This window comes from Numenius arquata, chromosome 1, assembly GCF_964106895.1.
Source record: "Numenius arquata chromosome 1, bNumArq3.hap1.1, whole genome shotgun sequence".
Lineage (NCBI taxonomy): Eukaryota > Metazoa > Chordata > Aves > Charadriiformes > Scolopacidae > Numenius > Numenius arquata.
In genome coordinates this window covers 113,552,876-113,571,159 of record NC_133576.1, presented here as the reverse complement: position 1 = coordinate 113,571,159, position 18,284 = coordinate 113,552,876, and the positions used below count along the sequence as shown (strand labels likewise).

General features: G+C 40.1%; 1 protein-coding gene across 2 annotated transcripts; it reads left to right on the top strand.

Moving 5' to 3' along the window:
- The first annotated feature begins 991 nt into the window (after positions 1-991).
- UFM1 (ubiquitin fold modifier 1) lies at positions 992-17,529 on the top strand. Of its 2 annotated transcripts, none has more exons than XM_074148236.1 (6): positions 992-1,066; positions 1,149-1,205; positions 1,563-1,620; positions 7,202-7,241; positions 7,659-7,691; positions 15,094-17,529. In XM_074148236.1, coding segments are annotated over exons 1-6 (258 nt in total). In that variant the 5' UTR covers positions 992-1,064; the 3' UTR covers positions 15,162-17,529. The 2 variants fall into 2 exon arrangements, with proteins under 2 accessions (XP_074004337.1, XP_074004346.1); XM_074148245.1 differs by having other exon boundaries at positions 1,017-1,066; positions 1,569-1,620; positions 15,094-17,522.
- Positions 17,530-18,284: the final 755 nt, after the last annotated feature.

Below are 18,284 nucleotides of genomic sequence, written 5' to 3'. Positions count from 1 at the left end.
TGGAAGGGACCTTAAAGATCATCTAGTTCTAACCCCCCTGCCATGGGGAGGGACACCTCCCACCAGACCAGGTTGCTCAAAGCCCCATCCAGCCCGGCCTCGAACACTTCCAGGGATGGGGCATCCACAACTTCTCTGGGCAACCTGTTCCAGTGTCTCACCACTCTCACAGTGAATAATTTCTTTCTGATGCCTAATCTAAATCTACCCTCTTCCAGTTTAAAGCCATTAGTCCTTGTCTTACCACTGCATGCCCTTGTTAAAAGTCCCTCTCCAGCTTTCCTGTAGGCTCCCTTTAGGTACTGGAAGGCCGCTATAAGGTCTCCCCGGAGCCTTCTCTTCTCCAGGCTGAACAACCCCAACTCTCTCAGCCTGTCTTCACAGAAGAGGCACTCCAGCCCTCTGATAATTTATATAAAAAATGTACACAAACACAAATAAATATATATATATAAGCACACATTTAAATTCAGCAGTCCCCTGTTGGCATTTGCTCAGAAGAAGGAGGACTCATCTTTGTTTTACGGACCCACACCTCCAACCCCGCCGGCCCAGTCCGAGGCGTGAAAGCCACTACCTGCCATGTCCCTCAGCCGGTCCCACCCCCTGGGCCCGCCACCCGCCAAGCCCTCGGTTCCGCCCGCCGAGCCCCCTATCCTGTCCTGTCCTGTCCTGTCCCGCTCGGCCCGGCCCCACTGTCCCCGCTCCTCCTCAGGAGCCACCCGGACATCTCTCCGTGGCGCCTACGGAAGAGCGGGGGTCTCAGTACCTGGGTCCTACCTCAGCCGCGGAACAGCCAGAGCCACTGCCTCATTAAAAATCCTCACCGCCGTTCTCCGGTGCACTTCACCTACCCCTCAGCCTCTCCCCTCCCCGAGCTAGTCGGGTACCGAGACAGAACCCTCCCTATTCCTCCCCCGTCGCGGTCAGCAGGACATTTTTAGTTTTCCTTTTCGGTCAGGCGTGCCGAAGGCAGCTCAGGTGGCGGAAAGGCCGCGAAGGCCCCCTCGGACGCCGGGCGGCGGTTGACGTGTCGGTAGGGAACGGTGGCGACCGGGAGCATCATGTGAGTGAGCAGCCCCCGGAGCCCCTCTCCCCCTCTGCTTCCCTCCCTCGGCCCCAGCCCTAACCCGGTGCTTTCTCCACAGGTCGAAGGTCACCTTTAAAGTGACGCTCACCTCGGACCCGCGGCTGCCCTACAAAGTGTGAGTGGGGTGGCGGGACGGAGCCGGGGCCTGGGAGGCCGTGAAAACCGGCGGCAGCGCAAACGTACGCTCTCCTGAGCCGCCTGGCTTTTAAGAGTCATCCTGACGGGGCCTCCTCTTGCGTGGAAAAAGTGTTTTTCAAGAGAGGTGGTTTTCTGGTGTTAACTCACCTGTCAGGAGTTCTCAGCTTTGTTTTACTGCTGTGCCTAGCTTTGATCTAGAGCTTAAATAGTACACACGCATCCTTGCCAAGAGTATTGCCATTGGTAAAATTGAAGTTTTAGGTAGTAGTTTAATAGCAAGGTTGCTTTTCAGTTTGTTTTAGCAGTCGCATATTTACTTACGTTGTAATTTCAGGTTAAGTGTGCCTGAAAGTACACCTTTCACAGCTGTCTTGAAGTTTGCTGCGGAAGAAGTAAGTAGAAAGTGATGACGTTGTGATTTTTTTAACTTTTTGAACGTTCCTGGAAGCAAAAGCTTTTTAATTATAAAACACAATGGTTAATTAAGCACGAAGAATGCTTGTTATATACACGTGGACACAAGCTTTACTGGTGTCAGTGGGGGCCTGTCAAAACTTTTAGAATCCTAAACTTAGTAATGCCTGCACAACTTACACATCAACAGTTGGTATCGACACACGACCTGTTCTTCTTTGCAACTAAATGAAACCATTTTATAGCAATAACGTAAAAATTTATGACAGGGAACATAATCTTTCTTTGGAATTGTTCAGGAAATTCTTTAACTTCCCACGTTCAGTTTCAATAATCTCTGATTTTGGAAGACACATAATTTTTGTTTCTAGAAGGTATTGAGATTAGGCATACAGGCTAGATCCAAAAAACAGACTTAAATGAGTAAGACGTGGATAATGTGGTGGTTGACTTCTGAGTGTTTGATCTTTCACATGGGATTCAAAACCAATAGGTGCCGAAATTGCCTGTGTTTGGAAAGATTCCTCCTGCTTGTTTCAGATTAAGTGTATGAAGATTAAGAGATGTTCATCGGGGTGTAAACAGTAAAATAAAGTGCTGAAAAGCATGATGGCTTTTTTTGTATAGTCAGGAAGTCTGTTCTTGCAATTATCTTTCTGTCTTTTTAGGAAAATAAGGAAAATTTTTAGTTATTGAAAAATGTCATTTGTTCAAGCATTGGAATTGTAATAAAATAAATAATTAGGAAAGATAACGGCCTACGTATCATAAGTCTCCTTATGTTGTTAGTGTTATACCAGAATGTGACAGAAGTTCTTTGTGGAAACACAGCTTGTTGGGCAGAGGTTGTGTATTGTTTGTTGTAACTTCTCTTGAATAGAGCAACGCACAGAATATTAAATGCTGTTAAAGATATTTGCTGATTTAATTGCTGGGTTTTCAACTGTGGTTTTTTTTCCCAGTTATTTTTAATCTGAACTAATGCAGCCATGTCCACACAACCCATACATAGAGACCTAGACTGAAAAGTCTAATAGCCCAGTATGAGGGACCAGGAAAGATTGGAGTGGGACTGAGTTGTTGGACACCAGGAATGAAGAGGCCACTTGTGGTGGGAGGGTTGGTGTGAAAACTATTAGCTTTACCTACTTGTGGAACCACAGTGTTAGTTGGTGATAGGGTCCTCTGTGAAATGGGTTTAGAAAAGAATTAATTACTTAAATATTCACATTTAGCAAACCATTCTTTTAGTTGATGTTAGTATTTTGATCATTTATGAGAGTTTTGGTGTTTGATCCCAGACTGCTCTGGATCAGCACCATTTTATAGAGTAATTGTGGATGTGTTTTGGAGGCTCACAAGAAAAAATGAAAATGTGTGATGGAATGTAAAAGAGCCCATTGCTGTAAACGCTCACTACAGTAACTTCATTAAATGCTTATATAATAAACATTTTCTTTTAAAGAAAATAGAAAATACAAAGAACGCTTTATAAATTTCCCCCCAAAACAGTGTGAAGCACTTTGGTATTAGCCTGTGTTAGTGATAAATACAAATTAATAACATGAACATATGATTGATATTTCAGAATATGGCACTGGTTTTAGTTGTCATTGCTAATGTGTTACTGAAGCTTTTTATGTATCCATGAGACCAGACAGAACTAAATGCTTTGTAAATAAAGGCAAAAAAGACTGTTAGACTCTTCCCCAGGAATGAAGCTCCTTTGATCCTTTGTGAACTGCCATTGAAAAGAATGAGAAATAATCTTTTTTCTTACATAAATGGGTTTGATTCCATTAAATCCATGGCTTAACATTAACTTGTGCTGTGCATTGTAACTGAGATACCAGTTTCACAGTACCCTGTATGAAACATACAAGAAAAAAATCAAACTGTAGCCCTGGATTCTGGACAAAGATGTTAGTTGGTCTCCAGGAGAAGTGCACTATCTCCTTACTGATTAAAGCTCTTGGGGCAGAGAAGGATTTAAGTTTTGGCTGTTTAGCCTTTCTACTGAGTCATTTTTCAGAATTTTAAAGTTTGGCCCAATCATGACCGGAATTCCTCTGGAACAGTAGGGCTGTAGCCATGATGTAGGACAGTTGTCTTATATATCAAGTTTCATTCACAAAGCTTTGTCAAAGATTACAGTTTTTCCAAGCAAAGTTTTCTGAATTACTTTCACTGCACAAAACGTGTTCCTCCTTTTTTTTTTTTTTTCCTTGGAAACAACTGAAATACATAACAGATTATTTTCTGTCATCTCTAGCACATCACATAACGTGAAAGTTTGTTGTACACAATTCACTATTGACAGAGATGGAAGTGAAAGAAAACCGGGTCATTAAATGGTGAGGTCTCAGGAAGTCTCAGTCATTTGTAGCAGTCTCAGCCCTTTCCAATTATACGTTTGGCAATGATAATTTGGATAATACAAATTGAACTCTTTCCTTATTGTTTATTTTCTGTTTGTCTTACAGACTATATATAAAAATGTAAATCGAATGTAGAGTATTGCAAGCAGTGCTCTCTCCAGTTTTTTATCTATTTATAGTTCTTTCACCAGTTGTCACAATTTATTGTGATAGTGTTCATGTTCTCATTTACAATGTGTGATATATCTGTTGGGTTTTTCCCTTCATCTGTTAGAGCTACTTGGTATATACCTCAGGTGTACATTTGCACAATACTTACAAAAAAGCCCCTCTCTTAATTTGTGGAATTGTTACTAAAATAGTCATCCATTTCCATTAAGTAAAGTTAAACTTTATTCTTTCATAAACATGTATATATTTGAAACTATTATTTTGGTTTTTTAATGTTACTCTTGATAGATTGGTGTTAAAATACTATGCTTTAATGCACTTACCTGTTATCTTTGTGCCAAAAGGAGATGAGCTTATTGCTGTAGAGGATTTTTGTCGTCATTGTAAAAAGTGAGAAAGGGGTATAATTGTTGCCGTATGATTGTCATACTTTCCTTCTAATTTGATTGTAGATACTGACAAATGTATTTCCTAGCATTAGAGAAATATGCTTTTGTGTGGCGGCCTCGGTTATCAATTTATAAAGTTTTTTAAGCAAGCAGTCTTTTTTTTTTTTTTTTTTGAAGTATGTGAGTTTGTGGCTGGATGTTACCCAATTAGAGCAAGCCAGGGATTATCTACTGACTACAGAACCTCTTTGAGTATCCATTTGACTTGGTATCACAGAAAGCTTGTACGTTTTCAGCATGGGAAACATATGCTTAGCAGCCATGGAACAATTTTTGATTTAAGTAGTGAACCATATTGCACCAAATTATGTGTAATTATTTGCAACGCTAGTTTCCCTTTCTGTATTACACTTGTGATGATTGTCACGTGCTGACTATATAGCTGACAGCTATTGCTGTTTGGCCTAGTACTTTGGGCTAAGATAAGGTGTTTTCCTCTCTTTTAACACAATACAATATGAAGTAATAAAAGAATATTGACTAGCGCTTCACCGAATGGTTGACACAGTTCTCATGTGCACCTTATGTATAGGCATCAGATAGATTCTTCAGTTGAAAAGCAAAATGACACAGAGTAGAGGCGTCCATCCTCCTCTGAATGATCCATCCCTTTCGTGAATTGTTTTGTGTCAGAAGAGACAGAAGAAATGAGAAGAGGCACTTAACATTCTAGAAGTTGTTTTTTTTCCAGATGATTTAGGGTGATCAGGTAGTTACAATGGAAACCTCTTTGTTGAAAAAGAACTTAAACATTAAGTTAAACACATATTATCTGCTTGTTCAGGGGTTTTTATGTTTATTCTTTTACTTTTTGAATTGAAGATGGACTCATTTCAGGAGGCAGGACTTAATATGATTGACATTAATCCCACTGTTCAAACCTTGTAAATTCATTTTCTCCCATTATGTAAAAAAAATCCCACCCAACAACACAGAGCCCAAACCCGTTAAAAGATTCGTCCTTAGACTGCTAAGTCAAGATTCCCAAAGTTAGTGAACTTGAAAATGAAGGCTTGCTTTCTTCAGCATATGATATGTATGCATTAGCTGTATGAGATTGCGTATTATTTTTTACATTCTTACTGTTAAATATGTAGGTCCTATTTTATCAACTTCAGTATTCAAATCTTGCTCTGAAGACAAATTGCTATTTTCCTCATGGCCTTTTTACAATGACACTGGTACCTTTTGCAGAAATTGCTGTTTTCATGTCACCCTGCAAGATGAGGAGGTGACATGATTTACCTGCTATGGATAAAAAGCTAAGAGAGAATAAGTAAAGTACGGCCAGTTTTTGAGTATATTAATTATTAAGTACTGTATTCAAGCATGGTTTCTGTGAGCTTTAGCTGTTTCTGTTAATGCACAGCGTTCCTGCAAATCGAACCTGGAAATCTTAGGTTGAGCAGTTAGGAAATGAGGAAAGCACAACTAGCGAATGCCATTGAAAGGCATGGCTGAAGTGACTTCTTCAGCAGATGGGAGAGCTCTGCAGTTCTTCCAGGGAAGCACTCGGTGTTAGCATTCATAGTTAGCTGCCTTTTTTTCTTACACAATATAGCAAGGAGGATGAAGTGCTTTGTGAGGAGGTTTCACTGATACTTGCTCATTGCTGAGACACTGGTGTTCTACCTTAGGGGTAGTTCATCGTGCTTATGAATGGGGAGCCCAGGGAGCAACCTTTGGTCCTCACACCAAGTAGCACCGATTGACTTGCACTCACCTCTTCTGTCCTGTGTGGTCCAGCCACATTACATAGTGCAGAATTTTTTGCTGGCCCTGCCTGGCTACTTGTAAGCTTGAGAAATAATTATTCTTGGCTTCCCCATCTCAGCTAAGATCTTCTGAAATAGTTTGAAGCCTGTATGCAACGCAACCCCATCTGAGTAGGGCTTGTGGTGTTGTAAAACTGACTGCATGTGTTGTGTGTGAAGGTGGGGTACTGTGGAGACCCATGGTGGTGACTGAGGGTACAAATCCGCATAGGCTGGTGTCAGAAATCTGATGCAGTGCTCCTAATGCTTCCTTTTGTAAGGAAATCCTGGAGTGAACACTTCTCTTGGAGCAGCGCAGCTGGAGAGATCCCAATAGAGCCTAGAGAAAGCTAGGAAATTGGTCAGAATTAACCAAGATTAGCTTAAGCTAATTCTTAACTCTGGTTAGACATAACCAGTATGATTCTTAGATGTTCATTTCCAATTTCCGTACATGTTTTAGCTATTCCTTTATCTAGTGTAAGAGAAACTAATATTTCTCAACTTTGCAGATTCTTAACTTTTATATTTTATCCAATTTGATTTAATTATTTGTTTAGTACGTCCAATTTCACACTCTGTATTGAGGTCTCTAATCAACTTTGACTTTAAGCCTTTATTTGACTGTATATTTTACTGTATTTTATTTAATTTTACTATGTCTGTAATTCTGAGGGGAATCTCTTCTCATGAATTTTTTTTTGTGCCTGAACCAGCTAAAATTGTAATTGCTTTGAATATCCTGCATATATTTTGTGCTTTAACTATGTCTCTTATGTTATTTTGTCCTACTCTTATGTCTTTTAGTTCAAAGTTCCTGCAGCAACAAGTGCCATTATAACAAATGGTAAATATATAGTTTATATGGGGTTTTTTTTATAGTTTTTGTACTGTAGTTTCAGTGAAGGGGTAATGATAAAAGTGTCTTTTCCTTCATAACCTCTACAGACTGCAAATTGAATTTAATAATATTGCAGTATTAAATTGCTAATGCATGGGATAAAGGTATTAAACCACTAATATTATTAATTTGGTGTTCTCCAAATACGGATTTTCTGTGCTGAAGGTTTCTTATTAGCTCCTGTGATAAGGCTAGTTTTGCTCATAGGAAATAGCTGCATGAAGACCTGATGTAATAATTATATCTTGTTGGTATATTATATTTTTTGAGCTGTAAGTTTAGTGTATTAAATTGTAATATGCCTGTTTCATCTTCCCCTCTTTTTTTCTTTTCTCTTTTTTTTTTTTTCCCTCTCTCCCTTAGATGGTATAGGAATAAACCCTGCACAGACAGCAGGTAAGTTATTATTTATGAAGCCTAGTATTTAAAAGCTCAGTTATTTTTCTTTTTTAAACTAATGCATGGCACTCAGGGTTCTGTTTTAAGTTTTGATTTCCTAAATGGGAGAAGCATTACCCAGTAGCTGGAAACTACAGTTAGTGTATTGTGTAAAAGGCTAAATCCACAGAACTGTTGTTCAGCACTTGTTTATTTACGTCTGTGAAAAAATGAGGCACTTCTGGTCTTCAGAGCTTAGCTATTTAGTGTGTAGTTTAAAAGAGCAACACTGTATTACATGTTACTGAAACAACAAGTAATAGCTATATTTTTTCCCAATATACCTAGTTCAGTAGTATTTGCTATTTTAGCAGCACTTCTGATGAGGTATGTTTAAAAAATAATACTTAGAGCAGGACCTCTAAGTGCTTTGAAAAGCATGTCTTCAAGAAGAGAGGATCTTCTTGCCGATACCCCTATTGTTCTCGCCAAGGGATTCCACGTGAGAAACCTCTGATTTTGGCTGTGGAGGCTTGCTATGAGACAAGAGTTTATCTCTGTCACAGAAAAGCATAATGATTTTTCCCATGGCCTCCTGAAATATGTGGAAAAGTATTCTAGATGCTGAATTATACTGATAACGGTCTGCTTCTATGGACTTGTTCTTGAAAAGCTATAGTTTTAAATTAATTTGGAAACTGTTACAGTAATCTAATCTCAACTCACATGAGACAAAAGTTACAGTGGAGTGTGGAGTATCTTGTTAAGGAAGAAATGTTCATAACTTTCTACTAAGAAATAGCAAAAATGGCTTTGGTGCTTGTGGAACCCAGTCATACAGTGAAAACTCTGAAACTAATTTTACTCCTGCTTGCAAACGTGATGAACAGTGGATAGAGACTTATTGTTTCGTCGTTTTTTGCCTGAAATCTCTACCAGGTCTCATTCATTTGTACCCTCTGTCTGCCAGTCATTATTGAACATATCACACTGTAATTTTTTTTTTCAGATCTAAAGGGAGAATAAGAAAGCAAGGTATTATCAGCATACTTAGCTATGTAAGATAAATAGCATAAAGCAAATCCTTGCAGAGCACATAATAATAGTATCTGATGGTTAGAAGAGCGGTTGCTTGACATTAGTTTGGAGAATTTCTTGGATTTGTAGAAGGAAACATTTAAATGTAGTGACCCATTTCTGAGGTCTGTGATTGCATCAACAACATTTGAAAATGAAGATCAAGTGAGTGAGTGTCTTTCTGCTCCACTGGAGGTTTCTGTTCTTCCTGAGCTTGCCTTAGGACACCTGGATTATGGTTTGACAGGTGTTCAGCCTCAGACAGACTCCTCAGCTGGTGCTGTCCTCATCACGATCCATGACCAAGTGTATTAAAAACAGACAATAAAACTAATAATTTAGTTTAGCTACGAAGTCATCACCCACATGTAAAACCACATTTTTACATGACCACTCAAGAAAACTCAGGCAAAACAGGTAAAGTCAGTTGCATAAGTCAAGGTATACTTATGCTGTTTCTCAAAAGTATACTTTTATTTTCTATTATGTAGTTAAATTAGTTGTAGCTTAATCCTGCAAAGTAAATGTATTTTGGACTATTTGACTCTTGAATGAAAACACCTGTATGGTAGTTCATCATGCTTGCAACTGTGCATATTGAATTCACATCTCCAGTTGATTTGCTTTACCATTCCTAAGTTCTTAAAAGTGTTGAGAAATTATTCAGTAGTAGTATAAGGCAGCATCTCATAATCAAGGATCAGGTAAATCAAAAGTACCTAGATGCAAAATGTTTTCATCACAGTTTTAATCTTGTCTGCAAGTGTAAGATTAAGCACATGGACTGCACATGGATTGCTTTTTTTTAACATAGAAGGTATCATTACCCTGACAGTGCTGTGTGATGTTGTCCTTAAACTGGAGGGTAAAAAAAAAAAAAAAAAGAACCAACCACAAAGCCAACACACAACCCCCCCCAAAAAGCCCAAGCAAAGAACAATCTGCATTGAACCGATTACCCAGACCAAAATCTCTTCTCAGTTTACAAGTAAACATATATAATTGAGATATAATCTTATGTTCAGCCTTATTAATTGATATCTCTGAAAATTGTTAGGGTAAAATGTGCTCTTTTTTTTCCTTCTTTTTTTTTTAATATATATTAAAGTTCCTGTAGATTGAACAGCTACTTTAGTCTTCAAAAACTTCCCAAAATAAGATGATCTAGGAATAAAATCTTAGTAATCCTTGGGGATTTGGAAGGTTTTGTACTGCTCCACTGTTTCCCCACCTTTCTGAATAAAAGTACTCCTCAAGTATGACTTTTATTCTCCCTACGTGATTCCATGGAGCAGGAGAAATGAAAGCTGAAAAGGCTAGGCTTAGCACTTAATTCCTGTGTTGATTTCAATTTTAAATCCTCGATAGTTCAGGGAATAGTATGCCATAACTTTAATAAAACCACTGTGATATTAATGGTGGAAACAGACTGAGAGGTCGGTTGAACTGCTGTCTGCATGAGATGCAGCTGTGGCACATTTTAAAATTTCAGAGTATTATGATGGCAATTGCAATATGGATACTTTTCATCTAGATTAGTAAACTTAATTCTCTGGTTTGCCAGTGTGGTAGATTTGCCTTCAGTGAGTTTTATAGATCTCTTCAGTATGTGGTCCTGGCAGATCTCTGAAAACAGAACGTCTTCTGATAACACATTCTCTTGAACTGATTTGCTAATACTCGTTATGTTGAATAAGTACAATGGTTTTGATCCTGATTAACGTGCCAGAAAAGTGAAGTTTGAAAAAGGGTATCTTTGTTCCAGTTTAGAATCATAGAATGTGTTGGGTTGGAAGGGACCTTTAAAGTTCATCTAGTCCAACCCCCCTGCTGTAAGTAGGGACATCTTTAACTATATCAGATTGCTGATAATTTGAAAAAATGTTAAATGTCTTAATCTTTTTTATGAGAGCACTCTACATCCATGAAATAGAGTGCTTGGGAGAGAAATACAGTTATGCAGGTTTTACAAGTCGACCCAAAGATGAATAAGAATAGGTAGATATTATTAAAACCTGATATTGTAGAATTGCATATAGTCTGTTTCATGCAGTGGCAGTATGAAGTTTAAAAAAAAGTTCCCTAAAGTAATTAAATAATGCATCACTTCTAGCAATGTGTTTTCATTTTCAAATGTTACTTTTAATAGAATAAAACAGCAACCTGAATGACAATCCTGAATACATGCAGCAAATATTCTAGACATCTAAGTATTAGAAACTTGTAATAGTCATACTATGTCCTCCTGAAAAGACTATCATGATTAAGACTATACAGTAATAAATATGAAGTTCAAAGGTTTTTTTTGTGATAAAATGAGACTGATTTATGCTTGGATATGTGGAGAGCCTTCTTAAAGGAAATCTGCAGTTGAGGTTCTGAAGTTAGAAGCAGATAAGTACTGAACCAAGAAGGGAATTAAAAATTCGTATATGCATGAATGACCTCAAGATAAAAAAAAATAATTATAGAGAAGTAAAACTTCCTGGTCTTGAAATGATTATGGTGTATAAGTGATATCAGACATTAAAGTGTGGAACTGCAAAGTTTGAAAGGCCATAGCTTGCAAGTCTTACTAGATGACTTTCAGTCTGGTATTTTTATTTAAAAATGAGCTCTTTGGAGTAAGAAGGATTAGATAAAATTCCATGGAAACATAAAAAATATATTTCTGGCATATTAGAGGAATTACTACAAAGATGTTACCCCGTGTTAGTATTTCAGGTGGGTAGTGATGAAGTGGGTAGAAGGAGGCCAAAGTCAATTTAAAAGGGATTTTAGAGCCTTGGCACAGCTGCTTAAGGGATCAGGAATGCAAGTTGTGTTCTCCTCTATCCCTTCAGTGGCCACCATGAATGAGGAAATTAATAGGAAGAGGCAACAGGTCAACTCGTGGCTCCAGGACTGGTGTTATTGGCAGGGCTTTGGTCTGCTGGTGGCAGGTGGGATGCACCTGTCCCAGAGGGGGAAAAGAATTTTGGGGCAGGAGTTAGCAGGGCTCATTGACAAGGCTTTAAACTAGATATGAGGAGGGAAGGGGAGCTAACTGGGCCTGTCAGGATTAAACCCAAGGGTAGCATGCCAGGGCTTGAAGGATGCTGGATTAGTGAGGACTCTCACTCTGTCGTTTCATTTGAGAAAAAGGATAGATGTTTAGAAATTTCTGCTTGTGAACAATGGGAAAACCCTATCCCGAAAGGGGAAAAGGGTACTAGGCCAGGAGGTAACAAAGCTCATGGACAGAGCTTTAAACTAGAAGTGAAGGAGGAAGGGGATAAAACCAGGCCCACTGGTAATGAGCCTGGGAGTAAAGGGCTGAGGATGGGGGTGAAATCGGGAGCCCAGCTCAAGTGCATCTACACTAATGCACGTAGCATGGGCAACAAACAGGATGACCTGGAAGCCATTGGGCAGCAGGACAGCTATGACATAGTCACCATCACGGAAACGTGGTGGGATGATAGTCACGACTGGAATGCTGCAATGGATGGCTATAAGCTCTTCAGAAGGAATAGGCAAGGAAGGAGAGGCGGGGGTGTGGCTCTGTACATTAAGGAGTGTTTTGATTGTATAGAGCTAGATTCCAGTGATGATAAAGTTGAGTGTTTATGGGTAAGGATGAAGGGGAAGGCTAACAAGGGGGATTTTGTGCTGGGAGTCTGCTATAGACCACCCAACCAGGATGAGGAGGCAGATGAGGTATTCTATAAGCGGCTGACTGAAGTCTCTCAATCACCAGCCCTTGTTCTGGTTGGGGACTTCAACCTACTGGACATCTGCTGGAAATACAACACAGCAGAGAGCAGGCAGGCTAGGAGGTTCCTTGAGTGTATGGGAGATAACTTCCTGACACAACTGGTAGGTGAGCCTACCAGAGGAGGCACCTCGCTAGACCTACTGCACACAAACAGAGAGGGACTAGTGGGAGATGTGGTGGTCGGAGGCCGTCTTGGGCTTAGTGACCATGAAATGGTCAAGTTTTCAATTCTTAGTGAGGTAAGGAAGGGGGTTAGCAAAACCTCCATCTTAGACTTCTGGAGGGCAGACTTTAGCCTGTTCAGAACCCTGGTTGGGAGAGTCCCTTGGGAGATAATCCTGCAGGGCAAAGGGGTCCTGGAAGGCTGGACGCTCTTCAAGAAGGAAATCCTAAAGGCCCAGGAGCAGGCTGTCCCCATGAGGCGCAAAATTAAAGGACGGGGAAAATGGCTGGCATGGTTGAACAAAGAGCTTTTGATGGGACTTAGGGGAAAAAAGGAGGGTTTACCACCTTTGGAAGAGGGGACAGGCAACTCAGGAGTAGTACAGAGATCTTTTTAGGTTATACAGAGAAAAAATTAGGAAGGCAAAAGCCCAGCTGGAACTCAACCTGGCCATTAATATAAGGGACAACAAAAAAATTTTTTATAAATACGTCAACAAAAAGAGAGTCAGGGAGAATCTCCATTCCTTACTGGATGCGGGGGGAAACATTGCAACCAAGGACAAGGAGAAGGCTGAGATACTTAATGCCTTCTTTGCATCTGTCTTCAATAGTTGGACCAGCTACCACCAGGGTGTACAGCCTCCTGGGCTGGAAGATAAGGATGGAAAGCAGAACAACCCCCCCATAATCCAGGAGGAAGTAGTTAATGATTTGCTTATGCACCTGGACATGCATAAGTCCATGGGGCCGGATGGGATTCACCCAAGGGTACTCAGGGAGCTGGCGGGAGAGCTCACCAAGCCTCTCTCCATCATCTAGCAACAATCCTAGTCAACAGGAGAGGTACCAGATGACTGGAAGGTGGCCAATGTGACACCCATCTACAAGAAGGGCCGGAAGGAGGATCCGGGAAACTATAGGCCTGTCAGTCTGACCTCGGTACCGGGAAAGATCATGGAGAGGATCATCTTGAGTGAGCTCTCATGGCAAGTGCAGGACAGATGAGGGATCAGGGCCAGCCAGCATGGGTTTATGAAAGGGAGGTCCTGCTTAACCAACTTGATCTCTTTCTATGACCATGTGACCTACCTTCTCGATTCGGGGAAGGCTGTGGATGTTGTCTACCTGGACTTTGGTAAGGCCTTTGACACCATCCCCCACAGCGTTCTCCTGGAGAAGCTGGCGAATCATGGCATAGACAAGCGTACTCTTCACTGGGTAAAAAACTGGCTGGATGGCCATGCCCAGAGAGTTGTGATTAATGGGGTGAAATCCAGTTGGCGGCCAGTCACCAGTGGTGTCCCTCAGGGCTCAGTCTTGGGGCCAGTCTTGTTTAATATCTTTATTGATGATCTAGATAAGGGGATTGAGTGCACCCTCAGTAAGTTTGCAGATGACAGCAAGCTAGGTGAGAGTGTTGATCTGCTTGAGGGTCAGCAGGCTCTACAGAGGGACCTGGACAGGTTGGACCAATGGGCCAAGGCCAATGGGATGAGGTTTAATAAGGCCAAGTGCCGGGTCCTGCATTTCGGTCACAACAACCCCAGACAACGTTACAGGCTTGGGGCAGAGTGGCTGGAAAGCTGCCCGGCAGAAAAGGACCTGGGGGCGTTGGTGGACAGGCAGCTTAACATGAGCCAGCAGTGTGCCCAGGTGGCCAAGAAGGCCAACGGTATCCTGGCCTCTGTCAGGAATAGCATGGCCAGCAGGAGTAGGGAAGTGATCGTGCCTCTGTACTCGGCACTGGTGAGGCCTCACCTCGAGTACTGTGTTCAGTTCTGGGCCCCTCACTACAAGAAGGACATTAAGCTGCTGGAGCGTGTCCAGAGGAGAGCCACCAAGCTGGTGAGGGGTCTAGAGAACAAGTCCTATGAGGAGAGGCTGAGGGAACTGGGCGTGTTTAGTGTGGAGAAGAGGAGGCTGAGGGGAGACCTCATTGCCCTCTACAACTACCTGAAAGGAGGTTGTAGAGAGGTGGGTGTTGGCCTCTTCTCCCAAGTGAATAATGGCAGGACCAGAGGAAATGGTCTGAAGTTGTGGCAGGTGAGGTTTAGAAGAGATATTAGGAAGAATTACTTTACTGAGAGGGTGGTCAGGCACTGGAAGAGCCTGCCCAGGGAGGTGGTGGAGTTGCCATTCCTGGAGGTATTTAAGAAACATGTAGACATGGCACTTCAGGGCATGCTCTAGTGCCCAAGGTTGTTGGTTTGTGTCTGTTTGTGTGGGGTTTTTTTTGATTTATTTGTTTTGGGTTTTTTTGTTGGTTGGACTCAATGATCTCAAAGGTCCCTTCCAACTATGAAGATTCTGTGATTCTATGTTGGAACACTGAGGTTTATTATCCCTTAAATATGTATGCTTGTTTTGGTAATATTTTGTTTGGCTGGTTGGTAACACATTCTGTTTTGTTTGTTTGTTTAGGAAATGTATTTCTAAAGCATGGTTCAGATCTACGGATTATCCCCAGAGATCGAGTTGGGAGTTCTTAACATCTCCTGGAAGATTTGGAATAAGTGACATTGCCATGCAGAAAGGGTCGATTTATTTTGGAACTTCAAAATGCAACAAAGGAATTGGCCTTTTTTAAAGCTAGCAAAAATGACTTCCCAGGATTTGATTTTTTTTGAAACAGAGATAAGGTTTCATTTTCTTGTTAAAATACATTAACTCATGCACTGATTCTTCCCTGACTAGTAGAAGAGTGGGCTGATTGCATGTTGCACTCCTGAAAGAAAGATGGGACTTCTCTATAGGTGTTACTGACACCACAAGGGTGAACACATAGCCAAGATCAATAGGTATTTAAAATATTGGATATTGTTGAGCCTACTTGTGCAAGGGGGAACTGTGTTATGATTTTGCTGCAAAGAAATTGTTTCGAGTGCTAACACTTTTTCTTTTTTCCTTTTTTTTTGCTAAACTTTCATGTTCAGAGGAACATTTTTCACATGGTTTAAGTATTAAGCTCAAATAGAAGGGGCGTTTCAGGGGTTTATTGATCAAATAAGTAAATAACTGCCAAATGTTCCAAAGTACTTATACAGTTTCCTTGCTGCAAATAGATAAAGGAGAATACAGACATTTCTGTGTGTTAAAACTTCATTTGACTTATTGTGAAGTTAAATTAAATTGCAGTTTCAGAGAATTTGAGAGACCTAATCTCCTCATATGGAAGTGTCACGAGCTGAGAAGGATTGCAGCATAATTTGGGAATGTGTAGGTACTGGTCAAATATGTCATTCCTTTTTCAGTAAACTAATATTGGTTCTTTTTAAAAGTCTTGTTTTGTTACTGCGTGTTACTTGGGAAAAAGCATGAAAAAAGAGGCATTTCATTGAAATGTTTGTGTTCAGATTATATGCTTCTTGTTTATAAAGTGTCAGGGGTAAACTATCAGTTATGTATTTTGATTAGACAAATTGCTGCTTCTCTTGAACTGGTAATCTACTTTGTGATTTAATATATTTGGCAAAATCCTACCCTATTGCATTTTCTTCTGTCCTACTGAGGTGTAACAGAAAGAACAATGTAATGCTTGGTTAAATGAGTATTGTTACAAATACAAACTGTCTTCTGCAATAGTCGTGCTCTAGAAGAATGTTCAGATAACGTGTCAGATAATGTATAAGTACAAAATGCCCTTCTGAGTGAGTGTAAATGGAGTAGATGGAGGAAAACTCTTCTGAAAGTGGTATTTGACTATAAACATTTTTCAACTCTTAAGATAAATTGTAAAATTCTGGATTTTCCTTTATTTTAATAAACAATTATATGAAAAAAGTGCAAACTTTGTTCCTCTACTATTCTTAATTAGATTTTGACAATAATTAAAAACTCTGCCCTTTAACCTTCTAATCAACATGCTTTGAGATTCAGTTCAAGTCAAAACGTTCTTAATATGCAGAATTTTACGGAACGCTGCCCTTAAAGGGCAGAGTATGTAGTTTCTATTAATCCAATGCCACAGTATAATTACAGTGAGCCAAATTAATTGCTTGTAATTTTTGTCTGCAGATCTCCTTTACTGAATACCTGAAAAACCTCCTGATACTGGAGTGTAATAAACAGGAACCCTTTTTTTTTTTTTTCGTTTCTAAAGGTGCAATATAGTTTTCGAAAAGCCATCATGGTTAAATGCATTTGAAACTGAGATGCTTTGATGTTTACGTAAAGGAGTTTTATGTAAAAATAATTTCAGATGATGACTAACATTTCTTACACAGTTACTTAGGTAATAATAGGGATGAAAAGTATTTGTTTGACATACTGCATTGCAAGTAGTTTACGTAACGTGCAAAGGATGTGTTCATTTGGAACAGTAACTGGTCTTCGTAGTACTTCCCGTATTCGCTACACCTTTGTCTCTATATGGTCTCTAAAATCTGAACATAACTTTTCTGTCTGGTGAAGAGGCTTGATTTCAGTTGTAAAATGTACTTAGCAGATGTTTGAGAGTTGATTTGATGTTTACAAGTTCATTTTGTTACATCTTAAGTCATGTTTGACATGGTTGTATAGGGTGAATTTAGGTTTAGAACCAGACTTCCTGGGACTTGGGAGTTGTCATAAGGTTGTGAAAAGTGCTGTACTCTCAGAATTGTACTGGTTTGTCTGACCATGCTTTGGAAATCAAGTCTACCTGAAGTTTGTATTGTCTTTGACTCTGGTTATAACTCCACTGGTGTTAAATGAAAGATTTCCATTTTTTGTGATTAACTTTGTCATGACTTTGCTGAAGTCAATTTAAAGGGTCTTTTTTTCTGTATTTAAATTTGTAAAAGCATGGCTGGTTTATGTTATAAAGATATTTTGTGAAGAGAAATTTCAGGAGAGTCATAAATTTGAAAAGTCCAACCAAAACTTTTAAAGAGCTGTAATCATTCTTCTGGTTTATACAGTTTTATATTAGTCTTATTTTTCTCAAATCTATTACTTGATAGAATTTGAAGACATCATGGAAGTTTTTTTAGGGAGGGAACCACAATGATCTGATGAAGTGTGGAAAACTGGAAGAGCTAGGAAATGGCCCTGATGATAGTTCTGGCAGTAGTATGGCTTTCTTCCTTGTATTCCTAAGTCACAAAATCCAACTTTCTTCTGTCTGAGATTAAAAGACCATTTTCCTTTTATTGTTGCTACTACATAATAACCGTAAAAATTGTTGACAGCAGGCCTCAAAAGTTGAGAATTTTTCTTCTTTGTGTTTAGGTTGATGGTGAAAACCCACCTCCTGCTGCTGCTCCAGTGATACAATGAGCAGTCGGGGCGAGAGAAGGAGCTGTGCCGGTACAACTGCACAGCGTTAGTGGATTCTGGAGGTGCTGGGGGCACAGCAGTCTTTTGTATGGCAACATGCGGGTGGCCATCAAATGGAGCACTTTAATGGCCCAGTGGAAAAAAATAAATCCTGCAGTCATCCTAGAAGTGCTGTGGAGACTGTTCCAGTGATTCTGGCAGGAGCACTGAGCTCCAGCTGGGTAAAATTCAGTCCACGTGCAATACATAGTGTTCAGATTTAAATACAGTATACCCAACTGTACAGCTCGTTAGTGAGTTTCGGGCACTGTTCCTACTGATGGAAGGTAAATGCTGGGGAGTATTCACAAAGGCTG

Coding starts and splice junctions, on each gene's coding strand:
- UFM1 (XM_074148236.1), top strand. Junction 1,206..1,562: donor CCGCGGCTGCCCTACAAAGT/GTGAGTGGGGTG, acceptor TTGTAATTTCAG/GTTAAGTGTGCCTGAAAGTA. Junction 7,242..7,658: donor AAGTGCCATTATAACAAATG/GTAAATATATAG, acceptor TCTCTCCCTTAG/ATGGTATAGGAATAAACCCT.